Genomic DNA, 27042 nt, shown 5'->3' with positions numbered 1-27042 from the left:
TGTACAAGAGTGGAGAAGGTGAACTCTCAGGACCTTTTCAGGAACACCCCGTCCTCCCCCTCCATCGCTCAGTCTTTTCTCTCAATCAATTATTCATCTCTTTCCACCACCACACCATGTGAGGCATGCTCTGCACACATGGGTTCTTACAAACACACACAAACAACTATTCCTGCATGCAAGCACACACACTTGCACGCAACTTGCATAGGAGATGCTGCCAAGTATTTAGGCATACGACGGATTATTTACACAAAAACGACGATTCACACACATGCGCTTCACACACCCCCTTTCCACTTGTCAGAACGGCTATCGAGTTAAAATGTTGCTATGCTGCCAAGGCAAGAGCAAGAAGTGCGCGTAAGCATGCACGTGTGTATGTGTGTGTGTGTGTGTGTGTGTGTGTGTGTGTGTGTGTGTGTGTGGAGACTGCACTTGCTTTCATTAAAGACAAGACAGAGGCCTCTAAAATATTCACATACAGCCGAGAGATGGAGAGGAGGAAAGAGATTCAGGGTCATGGAGATTTGCAGAGAGATTTACTCAGACAAAAGGACAAAAAGATAGCGCTCCAGTCGCCTCCTTGACTCACAGCAGCATCAGATAATCCGCAACAAATGTCAAAGTCACGTCCCATCTAATTAAAATAAGAGTGTGCATCTACAAGTTGCACAACCAGCTTCCTCTGGCTTGTATAACCTGTGTATCTGTGCTGTATTATTAAATGCTTACATTTGCCAGCTTTCAAAATGTGAACACTTGATGGTTTTAATCTTACTGAAGCTGGTACAGAGTGTGCAAGGCATGTCTAGCAATAAATCCCCTTTCCCCCGTCTAAAGCAGAGGCAAGTAAGGCAGATCAACCAACAATGCAGGAAAGATGGGAAATTGTGATGCTTGCATATTCCCTTTTTCACCAGAGGTTTCTGTTGGATTTCTGCTCTAATTAGCTCGCTGAGTCATTATTTTATGAAATCTGACTTTAAAATTCTGTTCGGTGTAGTCTACTGTAAGCTAAGCCACAAATCTGCCAGTCAATAGCGGCTGAGAAAAGTCTTAACATCTTGTTTGTCTTACCACACAGTTGACGTCCATGCCAGCCTCCAGCAGGGTCTCCACGGTGGTGTGGTGTCCATTGCGTGCGGCCAGGTGAAGGGGAGTGTGTTGGCGCGTGTGGCTGGTCATGAGGTTAGGGTGGGCGCTCACCAACATACGCACCACCTGGTCACAAAAACAGTAAAATGTCAACCACAGTCCAACGAGTTTGCAGGAAACTGGCCCACTGGTGTGGGACATTCAAATCTCATCGCATTTCCCATTAGGTCACTTAAGGAAAAGGTTTTCTCAAATATTTGAAAAAGTGGTTGTAAATTATTTTTTGTCCTCCAGTAATCAAACATATATTCTTAATCTGCTTTCATTTGTTTGCTTTACAAGTTATTAAAGGTGGGACAATCTACTGAATGTTTAACACCAAGCTAACTTTACTCCTGTCACGTTCTCAGCCACAGCCTGGACTCTGGGACTGTCGAATGGCATTCTGGGAAATGTAACAAATCACTATGTGAAGTGGAAGTACAAGGGAAGTTGAGGGAAAGTGGGGATGCCAGCAAAGTAAATTACAACACTTTACCACCACAAAGGAACTCCTGCAAAGCTCTGAACATCACAGCTTGATCCCACCACAAACTGTTTGAGTGTCTGAGTGTGGGTTTTCCTTTGAATCATGACATCACACACATCAAGTCATCCATTTGAGACCAGGCAGACCGTTTGCTCCAGTCCATGCAACATTTAACATTGGCATTAGCATTATACAAAGTAAGAAGACTTATTTGTGATAAAAAGTGGTTAATGGTTTTTAGCATAAGGCGCCCAAATTCATGAGTGTGACCATCATGCAACCAGGAAAAATAGCTCCTGCCTTTCAAAATAGTACATTATTTTTGTATATTTTGTGTACATTGGATGCCAGACTTGACACACATCATTTGATTAGCTTCCAATTATTCGACACAGTGCACGCTGTGTCCAGTGTTGGGCAAGCTACTGGTAAAATGTAGTGAGCTAAGCTACCAGTTAGTGTACATTAAATGAAGCTTCACTACACTGAAGCTCCCCACCAGAGAAATGTAGCAAGCTAAGCTACAATACAATGACAACATGTAGCTTAACTACATCCTCCTACTCCTTTTTTTTTTTTTTTTAACATTGAATGAACTTCATTCCAAGTCATTGCTATCTTAGTGATCAATAAAACTGTCAGTCAAAAAATAGTTGATGAAACTGAGCTCTCTCTGCTTTTACTGCTACAAACCATGGCAACAAAAACACACAACATGCCTCACATAATGACAAAAAGCAAGTAGTGTGTATATATGTTAGTGTGTGTGTGTGTGTGTGTGTGTGTGTGTGTGTGTACACCTGTGTTTGCATGTCTGCTAAAATTAGGGCCCATTTGGAGGACAAAGTGTAAATGACCTTAAAACTCACTAAGTTGGTTCAAACCACAGGAGCAAAAGAAGAAACCTGCTCCCAACAGTAACAGCTTGGCAAAAAAATTACGTTGTGTGTGTGTGTGTGTGTGTGTGTGTGTGTGTGTGTGTGTGTGTGTGTGTGTGTGAGTGTGTGAGAGAGAGAGAGAGAGAGAGAGAGAGAGAGAGAGAGAGAGAGAGAGAGAGAGAGAGAGAGAGAGAGAGAGATCTTATAACATATAACATCACAAAGAAGACACGCGCAATTCCGGACAGGTTTGTGACGTCACAAAGAAGACCGTCTGTCGGCTGCACGTTCAGGTCCGTGAGTGGCAGTAACGTCACCCGCTGTTAGATGTCAAACCACAGCAAAAGTTCCGATGCGTTTAAGGTTGAGAAATTCCTGGGAAAATGTAGTTTCTGTGGACCCTACCGCGCTATTTGATCAGTAAAAAAGTTTCGCTACTAAAAAGCTATTTGATTTAGAAAACAGCGACGTTACGACCACCCTATGGACAAATGAAGTTAAACTAGTAATGTCGCTACTTGTAACGCCGCTACTGCCCAACACTGGCTGTGTCGAATCACGATTATGATGGGAAAACTAAACACTGAAGATGGCAGCACCTTCAAAATAAGACACGCTATTAGCCAATCACACGTTCAGATTTTCTGCAGCTGCACAAGGTCGATATTCCTGACAGACTGTGCAAGTTAGAGGTCATCAGCTCAACGACAACAACACGGCAGAACAGATCCAGGTAAAATCTAATCATGCGACGCCTGACATGACATGTTTACAATAACCATGGTAACAACAAGGGCTGCCACAAAGCAGAGTGTGGTAATCTTTGCTGTTTCTTGAGGCTGTGGCTGGCACATGCACATGAGCCGCAGTGAGTAAAACATACAGTTTCTCTGTGGCACTAATATCCCTGAGAACAAATTGTATCACACGATGCCGGTTACAATTTGACAGTGCCGTTAAATATGAAATGCAAACTATAATACACATAAGAGAGCATTAGATACAGACTCCATTTCAAAGAGTGCTCCGTCCCCTCCTCCATTAAAAGTCTCCTCTATCGCTCAGTAGTGTATGCTCAGTGTTGGCATGGAGAATCCAGAGCCACTGATCTGCTGGGGATACATGGATGATTCTGGTGTTTATCTTCTCATCATGTGAACAAGTTGAACAGTGGGGCAATCTCTCAACAACTTGGTGCAGTCCTTTAATGTACGTGTGTGTGTGTGTGTGTGTGTGTTTATACTAAACTTTTGCCCCGTGTTAGTTATCTCGCCACACAGCAGCAGGTTCCACCATAGGGATTTCCCCTCATTATTATGCAGAGGAAGAGAGAGAGCGAGAGAGAGAGAGAAACTGCGCTGCTTTCATACATTATTCATTCACTCTCAGACAAACCTGAATGGCTTGACTGCAATTACTCACTACCTCAGTATTGAGAATGTGATTCTGTATGAGTGTCTGCATGCATTTGTATGCCTCTGAGTGGATGTGTGTTTGTGTTTGTGTGTTTGTGTTGAGCCTTTTGTCACAGTTTTGACAAAAAAAAAAAAAAAAAAAAAAAGCAGAGCCTCGGTTATGAATGTGCATTTGGTCTTGTTTTAATGATGTACTCCTTCTGTACGGCCCTGACAGAAAATGGTTTCAAAAACCGCACAAAACTAAGACAAGTTATTTTAAGGTGTAAGTAACTTGAGCTCCTGGCTAATGAAACAGATTTTCAAATTGGATGCTGTGGGTTCATGCTTGTTAGGCGCGGATTCATACCGTTTGCCTTTGTTCTTTGGCAGGAAATAGTTCCCAATGAAACTCTTCACCCCGAGGGCTGTGGATTGTGTCGGGTATCCATGTCGTTGTTTTTGGAAAGAGCTGTTGAGGTTTTCACTTTTTAAAGATTTGAGCTCTACAAACAAATACTAATCCAGCCCTATCGTACTGGGAGACAGTGAAGACTACTGCAAACTGCAAACCCTGCCAAATCACAAAACATTAGCCAGGAGAACTGTTCCTTTAAAGAACCACCTTCACCTTCACTTCTTTTGGCTCCAAAACGGATACACGGCGTTTTGCAGTGACACTCTTTGTTGGCACTGACCTGCAGTCGTCCGTACAGCGCTGCCAGGTCCAAAGGCGTCTCCTGCCGGCTGTTCCTCATGGTGGGGTCGGTCAGCTCCTGGAGCAACACTGACACCACCTCTGAGTGTCCGTACTGGGCCGCACAGTGCAGAGCCGTTTCCCTCTCATGGTTCTGTGGAGGGAGGGAAGGAGGAGAGGAAGGAAGGAAGGAGCGGAGAACAGAGGGATAAGGGGAGGAGGGATTTAAGGTGGGAAGGGATGAAGGAATCATGGGAATGATAAGGGAAGGGTGTGGAGCGATGGAGCAGGGAGAGGAAGAAAGGAGAAAACATAACAAAAGAAAGGATGGAGAGAGGCAGCAGAGAGGGCCAAGAGTGAAAAGAAGAGGAGCCAGGTGACGTCAAGAAATGAGAGGATCAAATTGACAGGAAGCAGAGGATAAAGAGAGCAGGGGATGAGAAGTGGAGGAAGAGGAGTGGATGAAGGTCAGTGGTTTAAGAATATGAAAGCACATTTAAAAGTATAGTGTGAATGGGAGTCAAAGGGGAGGGATAAAGGAACAGAGAAGAGGAAGAAGGAGCAGAGAAAGTTAAATAGGTTAGCATTTTTAATGGAACACTGAGGTAAGACTCCAAGCAGCCGCACCGTCTTCTCCACACACACATGCAGCACGCGTCCAGGACAATACATCAAGTCATATGTACACATTCCAAAACCATGTCCATATTTGTGAGGGCTGTCAGGGAAAACCTATTGCTTCCTGTCTGTGTAATGGAGGTGATGACTGAAACCTGATACTTTTTCACAAACCCTTTGGGCAATTTATGTTCAGATAGTTTCTCCGGGCTTATCAATCAAGAGTGACATCAGCTTCCCCTTGACTGATTGTTTTGTATTCTTTAAAAAAAAACATATCTGTCATGTACCTTACATCACCCTGCAAGTACCCAGAGATTTACATCAGCATCAAAAGGTGACTAAACTGTATTTCACAACAAAAGGTGAGGTGAGGTGAAGTCTGAAACAAACATATCCAGTCCCATCAGTCCCTCTGCTAACAGTTATGTCCTGGAAAAATGTCAGCCTACATGTCGTCTCGCTGTTGCCTCATCCAGAAGCTCCCTGACAGTTCAACTCCGACAAATGTGTTATTACCTCAGCTGCCAGCCGCACGTTTGATTTGCTCTGTTTGGAGTCCCCGTGTGTGAACTGGGGACACGCTGTACTTACACTTTTTCGTTAATATGGCCACATGTGCCTCTGATCAGCTCCGAAAGGAGTTTGGGCGATCAGATATCCAGTGTGCCGTGGGTGCATTTACACACGGATTTTATGAATCGCTGCTGTCTGAACACCCTCGGGGACGCATATTAAGGAGGTTATAGGGGAGGAAAAGCAGATGCAGAGAGCTGATAGCTGACCAAGGAGATGAGATTAGTGCTTCTGTCTTGGTTACTGTTTTCAGGCAGAGAAAACTGTTTACATGCTTGGTGTCTGTTTGTTGTCTTAATGCATGATTTCATGCCTGTCATGCCCTGTGGGTATAAATAAAGTTGACGCAAGGGAGTAACATGCAGCCACTGCGGGACTGTCAGGACATCAGATCATTTCAAATCCACAGCTGTGTGGAGGAACAGTGAACCATTTGACCTTAGCCGAGATGACAACGCATATGAAATTCATTCACACTTTTTACAATATCACACAAAGTGTGCACAAACTTAATATGTGATTTCAGGTGTCATAATGACCCCAAACTATATAGGAGGGAGGAAGTAAGTAAGTAAAGCTTTATTTACATTGCACTTTAAAAACACACAGTTACAAATGCTTCATGCACATGGAAAATAAAAACAAATACATGAAAAATGTACAGTAGTGAGTGAGTATTAATGGCTGTTTTGGTGAACGTGCGAGGCCCTCATGTTCAGAGGAGCTGTGGGCATTTTCTGGGCCCCCGGGGCCCCCCTGTCAGGTCAAGAGCAGTGCTGGTGGACCCTGGGGCCCCCACTGCCCCTGGTATCAAAACAGCCTTGTAATGACTGGAAAACTGAGAGACATACAGTGGAGGTGAAAGGCATGATGGGTAGCCATGCTGGAGGAAAGAGAGAGAGAGGGAGAGAGAGAGAAAGAGAGAGAGAGAGAGAGAGAGAGAAAGCCCTGCAGAGATCACGTCTGTGTGTGCTCAAATCAACTGACCATACAGACATACGGATACACACACACACACACACACACACACACACACACACACACACACACACACACACACTGTCCATATGCATCAGACCTCTATAGATATTATCAGCGGGGAGGATGGAAAGCTAACCAGAGTATTGAGTTGGAAAAAATCATTAGTGTGTATGTTAGTGCTGGTGTTTGGCCAGACTGTACGGTTTGAATATGTGGCTGAAACGTAATACTGGGTGATGCAACGAGAACAAGGGAGGAAGAGAAGGGGGGTGAAGGAGAGGAATTGTTTCGGGGAAAAAAAGAGAGGGAGTGGATATTCTCCCACCAAAAACTCTAACTTGAACAAATCAGACACATTAATCTCCCAGACTATCTCCCTAAATCTCTCCCTCACTCTCTCTCCAGGCTTCCCACCACAGGCCCCGGTCCATGACTTTTCCACAACTTTCCATAACGAGGTTGCTATGTGCTCCCATGACCTAAAATCCATATTCCTTCCTGGTTGTTTTTCAGGTTAGAAAAGTTTGAAAGGGGTGAAACAGTCTGGTTCCAGCTTCAGTTTGGGCTTTCTGTGCCGACTGCCGAGTGAATCAAAACCAGCCGGCTCTCACAAAATTGAAGTGAAGTGAGTGCAACGGCTAAGAAAGTGCATGAAAAGTCAGGGAAATATATTTTCCACCATGAAATGATCATATGGAAGAGACACACAGAAATGCAGCAGAAACAGGCAGCAGCTCAACATTGAAGCTGCACGGTGGAAATTACGGTGTTTGGAGGTCAGTGCCAGGTCAACAACTTTATTTTATTTAACCATGAGGAAATTTTTAACTTACTTTGTTCTCTGTACTTAAAGGAATATAAAAGCTTGCTAAAACATTGGCCTGTACATGTTAGTCTCTGTAATATGAAGGCACAGAAAGTCACTTACCCACATCAGTTGCTTCTGAGGTCATATTTTGATTGTTGAGGATTTGTTTCAATCGTCCATTCCCTCCAGCGTGTTTCACAAACCAAGGCTCAAAAACTAATTTCCAAGTAGAACATAAAGACGGTTGAAATGCAATTTAAAATGTTATCCAAAAAGGTTTGTGTTTGTTTCCCAATTTACATTAATCTTGTGTTTTTATTTTACTTCATAATGCAGTCTATTTTCTTAGCATAATAACACTTTTTTTTTTTCATTTTCTTCTTCTCTTTGAACATGCTCTCCCTCTAAATCTCTTGCTGCCCAGTTATACTGTGCTAAACAGCTTCAGGCAAGCTACCTGGCTTGCTTTGTTTACAGTCTCATTGCAGCGTGATTTGGACCAATAGGATCGTGCTGTATGGACAGCTGACTGCATTCCCTGTGCAGAACTCACACACCACATATTTATATTGAAATAGGGTTAAAATTGGATATGTTCAAACAAAAACAAGACTGCAACTTCTTTTTTGAGAAGCATGTCAGCCTTGTTCTGGATGTTTGATTTTGAGCCTCAGTTTGCAAAAACACACTGGAGTGAATGAGGAGATGGCTGGAACTGAAATCATCAAATGTTCAAAACGCGACCACAGAAGCGACTGATGTGGGTAAGTGACTTTCTATGGCTTTATACCACCAAAAAAAAGTACAGGCCAATGTTTAACAAACTTCCATATTCCTTTCCTTCAGCTGTCTAAACCTTAACAGAAGTTCTTTTACTTGCCTAAACACAACTTTTATTAACAAACGCATGAAAATGTCCTGTCCAATTCATGCCATCGTCACATAATCCTTTCATCATGGAGAACCGCCATCGTCACACTGTTCATAACATGTGATCTGCATTTCACAGTGTGCAGTCATTTCACTAAATTTTGTGAGGCTCAATTTCATGAACCACCATCTAATGCAATAAATGTGTGAAACTAAGTGTAACACAGTGTGGTATTCCCCTGAAGAGAGAGCCATTTGTAAAAATCCCCTGATACTCTCCAGTTTCCCCAGAGAATTTATCAGCTTCCCTGTGTGGAATATCTCTCTCAAGCCTCCATGATAAAAAAAAAAAAAGGGGAAAAAAATCCTAAATTTATGAGCAGTGGAAAACCTGCTCATCTTTCTTCTCATGCCTTTTCTTATTCTCTCTCTCCCCAGAGCCACAACCTCCCTCCTCATTCATTTACCCCTCTCAGCAGTGAGCAGGAGCGATGGAGAGATACTACGTGTGCAAATGAAAGAGGGAAAGAGCTCTTCTGCGCAGACACACACACACACACACACACACACACACACACACACACACACACACACACACACACACACACATTATCCAGAGGCAATAGCAGGGCAGCGTGTTTGAGAGCTTTCCCTCCAACAGCCAATCAGGCACCTCCATTTTCCCTCTGGACTGCACACCCCTCCATTCACAGCAGAGTGGAACCTTCCACAGTGGAGCAGAGCAGGTCTGCCTGCAGGTCCACTGTACTGTAACCACAATAACACCCTCATGCATGCAATCACTCTCATAGATCACACTTTTACTGCCGCTTAATGTGGTGTACTGCTGCAATTGTCTTTAACACCCCCATTTGCTCTATTCCAACCTGGATATTATATATTATATATTTTTTTCTTTGCCGTATTACTATTTTCTGTTGCACTGACTCAGTTCCCCACAGGGATCACTGAAATTTTATCTTTTCTGATCTATACTGTCCTCACCGCAGTTTAATACGCTTTTACCATGCTTGAAACCACCACTAAGGCAGCACAATGAGCCCTCTTCTGCTTCTAAGAGTACTAAGAGCAGGGAATGAAGCCAGCATGTGCAAAGTAGGTTATTAATCTATATGTTAAATGCAATAGCACTGAGGGTGGGACGATATAACTGCTGTTGCATTGATAATGTCATATAAAAATGCATATCGTGTGGGATTTTGGATACAATATTATGATATTTAAGTGTCTTTTAAAGGTTGTTCTAGCTGTCTCTAACTGCTGGCCATCAAACCTGCATTACTAATGGCTGTTCATCAAAAATCTCTTAAGAATGGACCAACAGTGATCACAACAGTATCATCACAGTATCAATGCTGAGGTACCTGGTCAAAGATATTGTGATATTGTTATATATATTCTGTCCGTATCCCCCAGCCCTAATTGCACCTGAGAACAGAAGGTAACACCATGGGCATTAATCAACACATTTACATATTTAACACAAAATGTGCATGTCAAGGTACTGCACAGTGAACACAATGCCACACACATGCAAATACTCATTGACGAATCGCGACTCAGCTGTGACAAGAGCCGACACGAAGATAGTAGCCGTTGTGGCGGCTGCTGCAGACCCATTCTGTCTCCACAGCCTTTAACGGACAATAAAGCTTTGTCAGGCCAATCCCTTACGCCTCACACAGACAGCTTAAGATAGGAGGAACGCAATTCCCTGACAGAAAGAGAGCGAGAGGAGGAGAGATGAACAGAGAGACAGAGTGACAGAGTGAGGGAGATACGGCAGAGGAGAGAGAGAGAGAGAGACTAAGAGAAAAAGAGACAAAGAGAGACAAAGAGAAAGAGAGCCACAGAGAGAGAGAGAGAGAGAGAGAGAGAAGGGGAGAAAATCCTTCCTCCATGTTCTCAAAGGAGGCTATATATTTCCATTACGCTCCCTCTGACAGTTTCCCGATATCATCTGGCGCTCTGCGTATTGTTGCTGATTGGCCTCTGAGCATCAGCCATCTACTAATGCCACATCAATAGCAGTATATTATTGACATGCCCATACAAATGGCTGTCATCGCCTGTCTCTCAGTGCAGGGCGCTGAAACACAGTTACTGCTCAGAAATATATGGAGGCTGTGTAATCAAAAGTGTCCGTGTAAGTTAGCTCTCAGGAAAGAGGCAGCGGAAGTTCATGAGCCATGTCTTACTATGTGTTCAAGGCATATTGTATTTCAACCCAAAATATTCTTTCTCTCTCTCTCTCGCTCTCTCTCTCACACACACACACACACACACGCTCTACAGTAAACACTATAACCACTATCTAACTTCATAAACAAACAGCAACATCCATGCAAATAAGTGAGTTTTATCAGACAGGCCGGTGCTGAAATGAAGCCAGAGCAGGTAAAGCTGAGAGGTATTTGTTTGCACACACACAAACACACACAGTGTTAACTCTGATGGACTGATACGCAACGAGAGCTCTCTCTGCATTACAGCATCTCATAATCCCACTGGCTTACGGCGCACCCAGGGAGAGCTGGGTAAACACTGAGGCAGTGAAAAAGACAAGAGAGACAAGGTGAAAGTCAGATCTGACCGCCTCCGCTACACTCCTGTCATTCTTGCCTTCTAATATGCATTTGTGGATACATTTATTTATAGATGACATTCGTTTACACTTGGCATTGAAATGGAATCTGTATCTGGATATGTTACCTGGGCAAGGAAAATGCATGTTGTAAATGCACATATCGCACGTATTGCAATCAGATCTGCCTGACATTGTGTTCAGACATCAGTTCAAGTGCAAACGCAATCCGTACATCGTCCTCGCATTTATGAGAAAATATCCACCCACGAGGTGAAAATTAAACGAGATTATCCCTCCTGACTCCACCTCTTTTCATTTCTGTGGTAAAAGCCAGATAAAAGTAGATAAAAGCCACAGAATCACTTAACCTCTCATGACCCAAGACCTGCTGTATGACCCCCCCACCCTCATTACATAATAATATGTAATAAGACACGAAAAATATGTAAAGCTTATGTTTATAAAGAGTTTTGTTTATTCTATAATGCCTGTAAAGAGGTAATTAAAAGGGTAGAGGAAACTTCCAGTTGGTTTAATTATCACAACCACTAATCTAAACATAATAAGAGAGAGGTAAACAAACAAAATTACAATTAGAACAACAATTGTTTTCAGCAAAGAAGTTGTATATTTTTTCTTGAAAGATTCACGTCATCCTAAAAGCAGACAAGCGCAGTTCTGCAAATCAAAAAAGCACGTAAAAAACATTTAGGTGGGCTTCACACTTCATATCGCTGCTTGAACATGAATATACATACAGTCTATATGTACAAAAAGAGGTTGAACGAGAAAGATCCATTCTTGTCTCTCTTTCCAGCTTTAAAAGACTCAAGCAGAGAATAAGGAGAATCTGTCACAGGTAAAACAGCAGGGCGAAGACTGAAAGCCGTGAGGAAGAAATGAGGAGAAAAAAGGAGCAGTTATTAAGACAGTGAGAATGGAAAAGGAAAAGGCAACCCAGGGCCTGAATGCAGGAGGACGAGTGAAGACAAGATAAGAAGAAGATGAGAGGAGGGAACGGAGGGAGAGGGAGAGAGAGAGAGAGAGAGAGAGAGAGAGAGAGAGAGAGAGAGAGGGAGAGAGAGAGAGAGAGAGAGAAGCTCTCCAGTGTCTAACACTTCACAACCAATTGACCCATCTCTCACGCTCCCTGGCATACAACACAGAGGGAGAGCCTGAGAAACACACACACACACACACACACACACACACAGAGGGAGAGGGAGAGAGAGAGAGAGAGAGAGAGAGAGAGAGAACACATCAAGGCCTGCACTTGGAAAAATGAACTGGCACACTAGTTGATAGCAGTGAAAGCTGCTAAAAATGTTTTATTGTATTGTCCATTGAAATAATAAAAAAGCTAAAATGGCATCCCTTAATTAGAACAACACAAGGTTAAAACCAGCTACAGCCTAATGGGCGCTATTATACAGCAGAAGGTGAGGTTTTTCTCTTTGATCAGAGATGATTAATGGAGACAAGCTGCAGGAAAGGAGAATTTTCCTACAGGGATCAGTTAAGTAACACATTACATCACAGAATATATACTCTCAGAATATTGTTTGGGAAAATCCTGCAACATTAGTCTCAATATTCCTCCAAATGGATATATAGACATACACACAAGCTATACTCGCAGCCTGCAATGCAATAGTCACGTAGGGTTGTAATATGTTTTGACATATGGCGAGCTGAATCCATCCTCTTTTGGAGAACTTTAATTAAGACGCCCACTGGCTACAACACAGCACCGAGGCTGTGGAAAACACATGACATAACACATTTTAAACAGAGCTGCTCCTAAGAAAACACTGTATGGCTCAGCACGGCTCTGTGTGTTCTGCCAACAGCGGGCAACAGAGAGGTTTTCCCAGGCCAGGCAGGTTCTCCTGGTGGTGTGTGTTCTCAGAGAGGATGCCCTCACACGTCACCATGAGGAAACATATGGTTTCATTTACAAGCATGGCAGCGAGATGTGCATGTGTGTGCACGGGAGCACCAAAAAACGTCAGATGAGAACAGAGGCTCAGAGACGCAGAAAAAGTCATTCCCACAAAACACACACAAAAGCACGCAGCAGGCAGCGACCTCCTGAACTTTCACCTATGATTCAGTTCTCACAGTCGCTACGGGCTCCCAGCAGGCCTTGCAGCACCTGGGAAAAGGGCTGCGGGAAATATGAGCGCATGCATGCACACACAAACACACACACTGGAAATGCAGTGATACTCGAGAAACTAAGAGAAGGAGAGGAACAGGAATTCACACCAGCATGCAGCACTGTCTCGTCTTCTCTAACCTCCGCCTCTCACACTTTGTGAGCTAGAGACAGAAAGAGAGAGAGCAAGAGATGAACACACGAGAGAGAGAGAGAGAGAGAGAGAGAGAGAGAGAGAGAGAGAGGCGTAACCCTCTGTCCTCCTGATGGTGGAAAAGAAAACATTCCTGGGATGTGTCTGCAGCATGGGGGGGGGGATCACATCTGCTCTGCTTCACTGGGACAAACAAGCTGGGACACACGACTGACCTGCGTGCCCCAAAGGTCACACACAAGCAAAATAGTGAACGCCTCTTCTGTTTTGCTTAATTAACCATGGGCCACTACCCTGAAGTAAAATGTCTCATCATTACACCACCTACAGTCTCAAGAGGTCGTCTGATATTCTCAGGGGCTGCTGGTTCAACTGACCAGTCTTAAGCCCCGCCCCCCCCACGTTACTGTTGCTAGGTCAGTCAAGGTTTATGTGCTGATGTGAAGAGAGAGACATTCAGTGAGCGGCTGCTGAATGTGCTCGTTCCCACAGTGGTGAGGCTCGCAGCACTTTGACGGCCTTCAAAAAGACACACTTTTCCAGCCCAAACTGCCTTTAAATGGCTCACAGTTCCAATCAAACATGCAACATGTTTGACATCAAAATGTTCAGCGTCTTCTGCTGAATCAAAAAACTACTTCTTGCACTTTTCTTTTTTTTTTGGTACGGTACATCTCTCAGAAGCATAGCCTCCAACCAAGGGTAGACTATAACATGTAGTGGGCTAGCTGAAATGATAAAGTGTCTAACAGACATCCATGACTATAAATATGGACTATATGTTTGAGCAGAGCCTTGAAGTCTAATACAGCAATTTCAAAGCTCATATTTTGTGTCACATTATTGCTTCTTTCATAAACATGTCACATGATTGGGATAAAGTGTCACCAGCGGGGTCCTGATCAGCCCAGGGTTTAGTTTGTGATAATGACCGGCCGCCTGTCCATTAGCCCTTACAAAAAATGCTGCACAAAGTATTTGTCTATACACACACATGTAATTTAAATTGCTTGTAACACTGAGGTGATTTTCTGCCAGTGGATTTGTATATGTCATGGTTGCAGCGCTGTGTGTGCTGCCTGTAAATGCCTGGGGTTTAATGGGGTAACACACAGGGTCCATGTGTCTGGCCTGCATCGTCAACAGTCAGTTAAAGGCTGCTGAGCGCTCAACACACGCAGGCTAATAATCAGTCTCTTTTACTGTCTGCCTCCTACAACTGTCCCACCCTTGGTTCCACTTCAGTGTGTTTTATTGGCGTCAAAGTTGAGGACGTACAAATCTGTCCTACACACACGTACGGATGCAAATACACAAACACTGAGAGGGAAGAAAGAGCGATCGATGCAAACAACGCCTCAGCGGTGAAAACCTGCAACTGACCCCACAAGCCTGGAGTAAACAAGCACGCTTTGACTAAGCCTCTCACACTCACACACACACACACACACACACACACATACACACATACACATACACATACACATACACATACACATACACATACACATACACATACACACACACACACACAATATATATATATACAGTCATCTTCTCCAGTCAGTCAGCTTCCACCTCTCCCTCATGCACACACACACACACACACACACACACACACACACACACACACACACACACACACACACACACACACACACACACACACACACACACACACACACACACTTTGACTGTAAACACAAACAGCTGTGAATAGGAACTACTGGGATCAATTTGGCAGTAAATGGTGGGCTGGAACTAGTTTACCGCCAACTAATAACTTTCACTAACCTGGAATAATCCTCTATTGGACGGACTGGCACATCAACACACTTCTGCTACCTCGCTCTGTCTCCCATTTTTCCTTCTGCCTACATTTTGCACTCATTACTGTTCCCTCCTCCATCCTATTTCATGTTCGCCTGTCGCTACTTGTGTTTGTGTGATCACAAACATGTTCCTCCACCTTCTGATCTTCTCTCTCTTGTGCTACAAAAGAGCAGATGCTAAGAAGAAGCGTGTGTCCCCTGTGATTTACCTGATAAAACAAAGCTGCAAACACACACACAGATGCACACAAACACACTCAACCTCTGACACGAGTAATGGTGTGTGTGGGCAGAGTAATGTCATTGAGAATGGGGTAATGTGCAGCCGATGGCTTGCTGTTGTAAGTCTAGATGATGTGTGTGTGTGTGTGTGTGGAAGTCGGTATATCACACTGACTAATGTATGCAGGCCGGTCCTCTACTGCAGACAGACAGACAGCGAGGAAATATGGAGCCAGAGCGTCGTAAACACACAAACAGTCCATTAATCTTCCTCTCAGATTTATGCCAGCAACCTGTGGACAACTGTACACTCACACTGACGACACTAAACTACAAAGACTGCTATATAAGGGCAAATGCATGTGCACATGCAGGGCAATGTTTTTCTATTCATGTGAAGCCCTTCCACTGACTATATTCAACCCCTCAACTCTGACCCTCATCACTGCATGTATGTAAGGGCAAGTCTAATGCTGTCAGAATGCAGCTACTGGTGTTGTATTTTGCATTTCTGGGTCCAGTTTGTTGTTTGGTGGTGTATATTTATCTGTTACTGGAAATAAGTCGCCAAACAAAAACAATGTGACATCACCTTGAGATGTTCTCGGTACTTTTACAATGCAGACTGCTGGCAGAAAAGTTTTCAGCCATCTAAAAAATCAGCAGTAAATGTCAGGTTCTGGTGTCACTCGCTCACAATCAAAGAGTAAGGGCTTCTTCAATCATACAGCAAGAAATCCGTCACAGAGAAGGCAGAGATGCCAATTTATCCAGCGGCAGTAGCCTCAGTAGACCAGAATGCAATGCAGTGACAGCCTCTTTGCAGATCTGTCCTTGGCAGTGTGTGAAATCTGACACTGTCTCCTGTGTCTTTTTTGGTAATTTGAACAACTGGGCATGCAGACAACAGCATCGCTCTACACTCTCACTTTTTCATCGGCTGGAAAAACTTGCTAGGCTATCGATATCATCCTCTCAGCACAGAGAGCCTCCTTCTCTGAGAGCTGTTGATTTGTCATTCGAGGAAAATGTTGGAAATCACTGACTGGCGAAGAAGCAGACGACAGCAGGTAGACACTGATGATGAATGATGATGATGAAATGTAAGGTGTCTAACAGTGTAAAATGATCTGAGGGTGCATGTTTCCTTTAATCCTTACTCCAATGTGTAAGAAATAGGTATAAGAAATGGTACAAAATATCTGACATATTTTTCATCATGTTTCATTTAGCCATCACAATAACCTACATCATTATTGCACATTATTGCACAGTGCGCACACTTTACACACATAACATGCAGCTCTAACTGAAGGCCTTCAAAATGTCAGCCCCTTGGAGTATTGTGCTGATCTCAGTATCATGGTGAGGACATATATGGTCTTCATAAATAAAGAAGCACAGGAGCACACACATACACGCACAAACTGACACACATCTGTACTCTGTGCTCAGCAAGCATGTGTTTTCTGAGGCACTCAGCATCTTACACTGTGTGTGTCCACACTGCCGGCACAGCAGCCTTCTCAACTCCACATGTCATTACCAGGGCAAAAAAAAGAAAATTACGTTCTTCTCTTGCTGACAAACCTCTTCAATGGTGGGGCAAGAGACGCCATTTATCATGGCAAACAATTAGGCTTTAACAACTCTCAGAGGAAAACGATTTGGCTAATGTCTACAGAGGAAAATGTGCTTATTAGGCAGAGTAAATAACGGTCCAACAACCTGGAGGAATCATTACAGCAGCGACGTTCCCAAAGTTCAATGAAGGGGGAAAAAAAAAAACACACACACACAAGTCATCTCAGCCATCACCGTTTTAGCCGACATTTTTGATTAAACATCTCTTCCTGCACATCTTAAAAACAGCACATCAATGAGCCGTGACATCATCAATATGCTGCGAGCGGAGACAGACAGACAGAGACAGAGAGAGTGGGAGGAGAAGGAGGTCATTTGTGCTGATGAGAGATGACAGCAGCGGCAGGCTGAACGCTCCCGGAGCTCAAACACTCACCCTGCTGTCAGACAGAGATCACTGGTAACTGCAAAGGATCGGCTCTGTTGGACAGGCACAATAATGAGACAACCTGTGGCAGTGTTAGCTTCTGATGCACCGAGGAAAACTGAAGCATCCAGCTTTACTCTGGTGAGGCGATGCAGCCTTCTCTGATTTCTGATCTTCATAACATTACAGGAAACCAGACCAAGCAAAACATTTGCCTTTCTGTCTACACAGCAGGAGTCAAATCACTCAAAACAGATGTTCCCAAAGTGGGGACCACAGACTTACAAGGGCTCTTGGGTGGGTTGCAGGGGGGTCCAGTGTTTTAATATCAATGCTGTTTCACTTGCTGAAAGGTGGCAGGCAGTATATTGTTTCACTTTTCTCGCCCACCTGCAGCAGGTCAGACTTACATTTAGTCTCATCATCTCATCAAGAATTGACACTTGTTCCTCCACCTGAGCAAAAGGAGCAATACCATACCGCAACACCAGTGCAATATCACTTAGGGAATATTATCAGTATCAAAGTAAAGTATCAAAGGTAAAGTTAGTGATATTAAAGAGCACGGTGTTAAATTATTGATGTATTAACCTGGAAGAGGTACTTTACTATTGTTGCTGCTCCAGACACTGCTGGCTAGTTTAAAGTCAAACAGGAAATTTTATGAGCTTAGTTTAGTATGTATGCTTGGTATTGTGCAAATGTCCTATTCTGCAAAATACTGGTAACTTGTATCTGTCAGATAAATGCAGTGCGGTACAAAAGTACAGTATTTCCCCCGGACATGTAGTACAGTAAAAGTTTCACAAAATAGAAAACTCGAGTAAAGCACCAGAACGTCAAAATTGTACATAAGTCCTTCAGTAAACCTACTTAGTGACATTTAACAGTGTTTGACGTGCCTCCTCCAGAGGGAAGTCAGAGAAGAAGTCAGGCAAGTCAAACAGCACACTCGCAGCTAGCAGGGATTCAGTGTCTTGCTCGAGGACACTTCAGCAGGCAGGACTTTGATAATGCAGAGCTTGAATGCAGGCCTTTTGAAGGGCAGTCTCTTTAACCACGAGGACACCCCGCCACCTTCCCTGCCCAGATAACATCAAGGACCTTTTCAGAATGGGCTTCCTGGCATAATTTGCCAACTTGGGTGTCCTTTGACAGAGAATGGAGCTCTGTGCTACTTTTGCTCTCCTGTACTATCCGTGCATATTAAGCAAGTATGTACTGCAGAGTAAGGATAATATGCTTACTCTGTTGGACTGAAGTGAGCTATTTTCTCCCCTCCTGAACGGCTGAGCTCCTGATTTAAAGGCTGAGTGAATATGACAGAATACATGATGTTACATTGTGGCTTAAAGTGTATTTGCTTTGTTTATGCATCTTCAATTGTGCTGATATCTGGAAAATGTGAACAAGCATCACTCCATCAGCAACCTTTGCCCATCAAGAATCTGCAGGCGGTGGCCCTGATGGCGGTGATGTCATTGTTTACCTGTTGGTTGACGCGGCAGTGTGAGTGTCCGTGGTGGATGAGGATGCGGACGATGTCGACGTCTCCGCGCCAGGCGGCCAGATGCAGCGGGAAGCAACCTTTACTGTCAGCCACGTTGGTGGACGCCTCAAACTGCAGCAGCTTCAGTACCACTTCCCTGAGAGAGAGAGAGAGAGAGAGAGATAATAGATAAACTCTGGTTCACAAATACTGAGTTTACTGCCAGTGTGTAGTCAAATTCAAGAAAACACCTTTAAAACCTTTGCTGAACATCTGTCTCATTTGTTTTCAGGAGCTAAAAGTCACATCTCTTGTTTAGTTCCAGCTGCCTCTCCTTTCTTTGCTACACACTCACCATATCCTGTTACCTGGCTGTATGTCAAGTGACCCAACAAATTACGTGAGTGTCCGTTGTAGTCAAAGCTGTTTTCAGACACGTTGTGTTTAGATTTGTCCAGCATCACATCTGATGAAGCCAAAATGTGCAACTGACCAAGAATCTTGTTTTGGTACCATAAAGGTGAAGCGACTCATCCACTGAATCAATGCACTGATAAATATTCTGCTAATTCAATTGTATGAAGCTGCTACAAAGAAATGAGAATAAATTTCTCTCAGTTTTATGTAGATAATTTATTTTTTTTGAAAAGAGGCAAGTACAAAAGACACAGAGTCCGATGCACTGTATATATGCTTATCCTTTTAGAATAAATAATGTTTATGTAATTCATTCATCTGATCTGATCATTATTCTCATATTTCACAAGAAAGGGGATAGGCTTAGTTTAATATTCATTAAATAAATGTGGAATAATATAATAGATATACAACTTTGGCTAAAAGTAATAAAATTGACTTGCTGATTTAATTGTAGTTGCAAACTACAAATGAATTGTTCTTAAATCAAACTGCCAACTAGTGAATGAGAAACAAACTGGATCTCTGTTGAGCCAAAGATCAAACATCTTACGTGTTTGGTAGCAGATGCTCCTTAATTTTCAGTGGCCACACTGTGTGTAGCTGAGTCAGGTTTAGTGACTGTGCTCATGCCACTTCTTCATTTCTGTCTCTACGATCACCAAAGATAGGACAGGGAGGCTATTTTTGTTTTCCATAGGCTGGATAACTGTTGTGAAAAGCAAGCACTGGGGAAAGGTTGTACATAGAGGCATGAGCAAAATTAGGTTAGAGAGAGATTCATATTGTATCAGTGAATTTTCGCTGTACCTCCCAGGCCTGGAGGGAGACAGGGAGAACCACTGGAGAGGAGCAGGAGGAGAGAGAATATAATTGCTTCCATGTTGCCCTCTAATAAAGTAATCTCCATTACACAAATAGATAAAGTGACAAATCATCGCGCCGGGTTTTGTGCTGAGCGTTCATTTAGTTGCTGCCAAGGGACGCAGTAATGCCGATGATACCGTTTGATATTAAGGAGTCTCCGGCTGAAGTTGTCACCTTTCTCCAGGAGGAAAGGTGAGACGCTTCATTTGCATTCAGAATGTCGGACAGCGACAGAGGAAGCAGAGAGAAGGGCAGAGCCTGGCTCAGGAACAAGGGTGAAAGCAGCACTCAGACACTTAATGAAAAGCATTGTTAATCACAATAAATTACTGCTTCCTTTATATAATTTACTCCGCTTTCAAATGGCAACTTTGAATGAAAATCACGCTGGGAGGATCTCAGGGTCAAACAGGAAAATACCGAACTTCTTCAACTCAGCCAGTATGGATTACCAAGAAGGCTTTTTTTTTACAAAGGTTAAAAAAAAAACAAAAAAAAAACAGACATAATAATTAAAATGATGTCAAAAATGATTCAAAGTCAGTCTGCAAAACAAATCCCTGGCTCCAGTGTTGTCTACAGTCTACATGTTAATTACTGGCTTTCTCCATTTTCTTTGCCACCTAAATGCTAAATCACTCCTCTACAGTATTACACTGGCGGCCTAATTTTCACTCTGAGGCTGCATTTTTCTTTCTCACCCTCCTCTTCCTTCTTCTTTCCAGTTGATCTAAAGGAGGAAATCCACATAATTGCCCCCAAAACACAGTGCTAATCCTTCAGTTCCGCTAAACTAGGATAGCGGTCAGGCCCGTCGCTAATCCACACTCTGTAAGGGATTTATCTGCAGGCCCAGGTGGACAGAGGAGGCTGCACTGTGCCACAATGTGTGTTTCCATGCAGAAACAAACACACACATGCATGCACATACATCATGCACATTTTGCGGGGACTGTGCATCCAGTCTTTTTACAGACAGTGACACTTGACTTTGTATTATTTTAACACATCAAGAAAAAGTGCTGTCATCACATGGAAACCTTTTGAGGCCAATTTTGTTGAAAGTCATGATTTAAATTCATTTTAAAGATTACATAATCTTCTATGGGTTATGAAATTCTATCACTCTTGGGTTAAACACTTTTTTAAACCATTAGATAAACTCAAAAACAAACGCTCACCAGTCTGAAATCTTTCTCATCTTGACAAATTCACATTTTGCAAATATAATGTCTTCAACAGCAGCAATAGGCATCAATGTAAAAAAACAACAACCACCACACTAGTTTTGGAATTCTCTTGGAGTCCCTTTTACTTTTTTGAACTTTTCAAAGGACTTATTGGACATGCAAGGACACACCAGGGCAAAAAAACAGACGCACATGCACACACACAAATGTGGTTGGTCTTACCTGTGTCCGTTGAGTGAGGCATGGTGTAGAGGTGTGTATCCTGAACTGTCTGTGCAGTTGACGTTCAGGCCCTTCCACATGCTGTGGAGAACAGAGAGATGCGTCAGGTGTGTGTGGTGCGTTTTCTCTGACTCAGGTCACCGCTGGAGGGTCTTCCCATGCTGAGAGACTTTTGCTTTAATGTGTTTGTGTCCTGCGGCCAGAAGGGTAATTTCTCATTTGAGCTCAGGGCTACGAGGGGTTTAAGTCCTATTTCATCATCAAAGCATATAAAGAAAGTGAGTGAGGTCAACTCGAGCTGAGTATGCAAATAAAACCCCACAAAATTCAATCTCACAAGGACGGCGAGCTACACACAAACACACACACACATAATACACAATCTTACACACATACAACCTCACACACATACACACAGGCCAGGGTTTTCCCAGGGCTATAATTATATGACCTCTCTTTTTTCACATGAACTCCTCCAAGCGTGCTGGAGAAAAATACTAATTAGCTGAATTTCTGTCTGAGCGGCTCTGGGCTGAAAAGCTGAATGAAAACTAGCAGGAAACTTCCTGAAACTGCACCTTTAGATGCTCAAAATGCAGAGTAAGACACTACAAATGCTTGTTGCACAGGACACTAGGATACCAGGACTTCATGTGCAGCACAAACAAACAGTTCATGAGAGTACAGTGAATACCTGCACTGCTAAAGGAAGGTGACAGTTGGCTGCCCAATAGTTTCCATTATAGAAGAAAAGACATACTGCAGATAGAAGGACGTAAGAAAATGTAATTAAACAGTTGGTCCAGCAGGCTCCAGTGTTTACAATACTTTATATAGCATGTGAGGGAGGGTAGTGCATCACAGATGAGCAGATGGTGGTGCGGCCTGTGTTAAGACGGTGTTTATTGTTCAACTGTAAAATGTCAAGCCTCTACTACATATATACATATGCTCTGAAAAAAAAAGAAAAAGAAAAATGAAAGAATGAAGATAATCTGTCTGAAGAGTTTTTACCGTGCAGAGATTTGTTATTTTTATGGACGCTGCTGCTCCCTGCTGTCACCGGCACGTTTAAAGGAACACAGGACATGTCTTTATCTTTATAACAACTATTTGATTACCAAATCCTTGCAACAAATGTGTGCTTCTTTAGGATGAAAATTATTGCTCTATATATCATTATTGGACATTTTTTACTCCCATCATCGCAACATCAATATTGTACTGGCTCCAAAATCCAGTATCAGTAAAGCTCTATCATGAAGGCAATATTACTGTATTCCATAATGTATAATTGCTACTTCTGTGGTGACTGAAGTTAGCCACACAGACCTGAAACTGTGTGACACATTGACATACATCACACATTTTTTATATACCGTACTGCAGTCGTGTGAGCACGCCCACTAGCTTCATTTGTCAAACACAAAGCAGCCAGTACTGAGTTTGACTTTTTGTTACCCTGAGTTAACCCTTTGTCGGCATCATTTGTTTTTAGCTGCTCTACACTGTGGGTCTTTAAAAAAAACAACACACACAAAAAAAAAACAAAAACGTTCCAACCCGGATCTTCTTTTGATGAAGTCTTTTCCCTTCAGGCGCTCTGAACAAGTTGAAACTGCTGGCAAACAGTCAAGTGTTGCAGAGGCAGCAGAGCATCCGCTGGCTTGACAGACAACACTGTGATCAAGGTCACTATTACGCTTTGGGCACGTGCACACACACACACACACATCAAAACCTGCATTTCTTCAGTGGTATTTCTGGATGAATATGTACACCAACACACACACACACACACACACACACACACACACAGAGGCAAAAACAGAACACAGCGTATACCGATCAATAGGACAGAGGTCTGGTGCAGTCCAGACAGCCCTGAGGCAGACTGTCATTGTTTTGGACAAACGTGGAAGTGGGAGGGAGGAGCCGTACTTTATTTAGCTGAATTCACACTGCGACTGATGGATGGCCATAATGCACCCTAAAATAGACAGCACCCAAGGGTAGCACACACAGGGCAGAGGGCAGGAGAACACAGTCAGACAGAGACAGCACACACTTGTTGTGCAGGGTTAGCTGATAGCTCTGTGTGTGTGTGTGAGTGTGTGTGTCCTTATTGATCGTGCTGCTCTGCTGACCGCTTTCAGCAGCGACCTATAGAACAAGTCAGCTGTGTTGTTAGGGAGAGAAGAGTGACGGATGGAGGAGGGGAGAGCGCGGCAGCAGGTTTACCACGAGGGCAAAGAGAACAACAGGCAGGAAGTGAAAGTGTGACGGAGGGCGGAGGGCAGACAGGGAGACAGAGACCGACGTCCAGGCGAGCAAATGTAAAGCAAACCAGGCATACCCCAACTAGTGCTCTGCAGTAATCCAATATGACCATTTATCATGTGTCAAGCAAATTTCAGTTTAATCTTGAAATTAAACCTGAAACATTTTAAGGAATATTATCTGAAAGCTGCAAATTTTTATTTGACATCACACCAAACACTGCCTTTGATTATTTAATGTGATTTTGTACACACAACGTATGATATATGTAAACAAAAAGGCATGTTCATCACTGTTTTATCAACCAAAACTTTTTCCACTCAAGGGATTTTTTTCCCATTCAGCCAATTCCAGTTCAATACATTCTAATTTGCATAAAAATACTACAATGGGAACCGGGGTAATGTTTCCCCACTCTTCCTTAAGCTGTTTTCTGCACCTGACAGTTATTTATTGAAGCAGCCAGACCTTGAACATACACAAACACCCACACAAAGGTACTATTACCTTCAAACAACCAATTAATCTGCACACTGATTCATTACCTCTTTCCCCCACAAAGAGCCCTTCATGTGAACAGAGTCCTGCACACCCAAACACAATCTGCCTCTGACACACACCGCATTAATGCACAAGCTCAGCAGTCACACGCAGCCTCTCACACATCCTTTATAAACAACCTGCATAAACAAACACGCAGGTTACTTTGTAAGGTAGCAAGTAAATTTTGTCTGGGGGGTGTGTGACCTCAGACTGAGCAAGGATGTTGATTTTGTGCACTCCATGGCACCTTTGTCCCACTACAGGTGTAAAATATATAATAGGTGCAACTAGGGCTGTCACGATGTCAGATCTTCATTACATGATGATCACAGCAAAAATAATTCATGATAATCATATTCATAGAATTTTTTGGGAAAATACAATAATGATACTACTACTAATTATAATAATGTTATCAGTCCAATACATCTTTAACTTTGTTTAATGTGTGTTTTGACTCTTTTTTTTTTAACAAATGAACTGCCACACTATCGCCTGTAATATTTCTGTAATATTTCTATGGTAACTCAGTTGGGTCTAGGGAAAAATGTCTGTGAATTCTAGGCAGTTTCATATTAAAATTTACATACTGGAAATTGTGACAACGCATTTTCTTCTTGCAGCATGCCTATAAAGTAACATAATAACAATAAGGTCAGTCATGCTCTATACAGTCCAGCTGTATCTCCCTCCAGTGTATCTCCACCTGTGCAGTGACTACCTCACACTGTAACATGAAATGTGAATCCACTTCACTTATTCCAACATGTTGTGTCGTCATGTTTCACCTGTCGTCTTCAGTCTCTCCAAGTCTCTTGGAAAAAGAAAATCTGTTTTTGCAAAGTTTAAAAACGCCCTTCTCTGTGACTTGGAAAGCCTGGGAACTCGATCATGTCATGTGACTCAGTAGACAAAAGAAATGGCGCTTCACTTGTGAGGAGCAGCCCTTCAACCACTGCTGCAGGTCCACCTGGCCAGGTGATTAGACAAGCACAAACCCACAGCTCTTCTTCTTCTTTGGTAGTGCCTTTCTGGGAGAATTGTGCTGATTAAGGTATAGCGCCACAGTGGATTCTGCCGGTACTGCAGTCAGATTAAAAAACTACTGTACAGAACGCTGGTTATTACTATGAGCACAAAAAATGTGTTTCATTGTGCCGGGGCACAAAAGAAAGGCAGCTGTCTCCAAGGTCTATATGGAAGAAAACACCTGCATATCGTCAATCGATGTTAGAGACCCAAAATTTCTCAAATCATGTTTTTCGGGGAGCTCATGTTTTATTAAAGGGAGCGGAGTCTCCCTGGCTCCCCTGTACTTTGCATCCTGGTGTTGGGGGACAGAGACAAAGCAAGAACATAAAGAGACAATTTTTTTAAAAACAGGCACTGCATTATTTATACATTGCTATATGCATATTATTAACATGCTATCAATATTTCTTTCTTTTTTTTTCATATCACTGTTATCATCAATACCAGTGTTGCGCAACACCCCTGCCTGCAACAGTTAAACAGTCCCTGCCTTGCATTTTATTCTGTCTGCTGCAGGTGGCCTGCTGCAGCCACAGGTCGCCTAAAAGGCACTAACACAAACACACTGCATTTTTTTAGAAACACTCCTCACTGGATAACAGCTGACTTGAACTCAGTGAATCAGTTTCCTGGCACGACTCGTTTTCTTATCACAGCTGTCCTGTTCTACTCTGCTGTGACCTGCCATTCACTTCCCAAACTCAGTTCGGTGCCACATCGGTTCTCTATTGTTTCTGTGCTATCAGTCGCAGCATAAAGCTGGCCAGCAGAGTTGAAATTGAATTAGTGGGCAACATGAGATTAGATAATGGAGGAGAGGTGGTGCTGAAGGAATGCTGCAGATTACTCAAATATGCAGACGACGTCCTACCCAATTAACCTCAGGAGCTGCAGCAACGCAAAGCTCGGCTCTCGGTTGAACTGCTGTCTTGTGTCTATGTGTGTATCTGTGTGTGTGTGTGTGTGTGTGTGTGTGTGTGTGTGTGTGTGTGAGAGAGAGAGAGAGAGAGAGAGAGAGTCTGTGCATCTTCCTCATCCTCACATCCACATTGAACTTCTACTTACTGTGTGTGTGTGTGTGTGTGTGTGTGTGTGTGTGGCTTTCATTAACTTTTCACCCTTCACACTTTCAGACATTCCAGTCAGCTCCTATTAATGTGTGTGTGTGTGTGTGTGTGTGTGTTTAACATTCACCTCCTAATTTAACAGCTACTTTTGCTTTTCTAGGTGTCTGCAGCGAGCATTCTCCTCCTAACATCCTCTCTCTTTCTTCTTTCCATCTCCTGCTCAAAATGTTTCCTCCTCTCATCTTTCTCTCTCCCCCTCACCGCCGCCTGCTTCCCTTCTTCTTATCCCTCGCCTAACTCCCATTATCCCAGCGTCACTTTTCTCATTAAAGAGCTGAAAAGGTAAAGAGGTCAAAGGTCGAGAAAGGTCGCCCAGCAGGCAGAGAAAACCGCTGGCCTCTGTTTGAACTGTTGCTCAGCTACAGTCACAGAGTTTCCCCATGCCTTTAAATCACTGCACAACAGCCTGGGACACTGAAAACACGCCGACATCATAGAAAA

At 43.2% G+C, this 27042-nt stretch overlaps 1 protein-coding gene across 5 annotated transcripts in view; it reads right to left on the bottom strand.

The window, feature by feature from the left end:
- Positions 1 to 27042, bottom strand: part of anks1b (ankyrin repeat and sterile alpha motif domain containing 1B) — a 235720-nt gene that overhangs the window by 156772 nt on the left and 51906 nt on the right. For 4 of the 5 annotated variants that reach the window (XM_030045592.1, XM_030045583.1, XM_030045584.1 and 1 more), the window contains exons 2-5: positions 21620 to 21700; positions 18924 to 19080; positions 4598 to 4750; positions 1081 to 1224 (exon numbers count right to left, since the gene is read on the bottom strand). In XM_030045592.1, the coding sequence (XP_029901452.1) occupies positions 1081 to 1224; positions 4598 to 4750; positions 18924 to 19080; positions 21620 to 21700 (535 nt within the window). Of the gene's footprint in view, positions 1 to 1080; positions 1225 to 4597; positions 4751 to 18923; positions 19081 to 21619; positions 21701 to 25230; positions 25249 to 27042 lie in introns of those variants that run through there. The other variant, XM_030045586.1, reaches the window with a different exon arrangement.

This window comes from Myripristis murdjan, chromosome 23 (assembly GCF_902150065.1).
Source record: "Myripristis murdjan chromosome 23, fMyrMur1.1, whole genome shotgun sequence".
Taxonomy (NCBI): Eukaryota; Metazoa; Chordata; class Actinopteri; order Holocentriformes; family Holocentridae; genus Myripristis; species Myripristis murdjan.
Note: the sequence above shows the minus strand (reverse complement) of the source record. Positions and strands in the feature narration are given on the sequence as shown.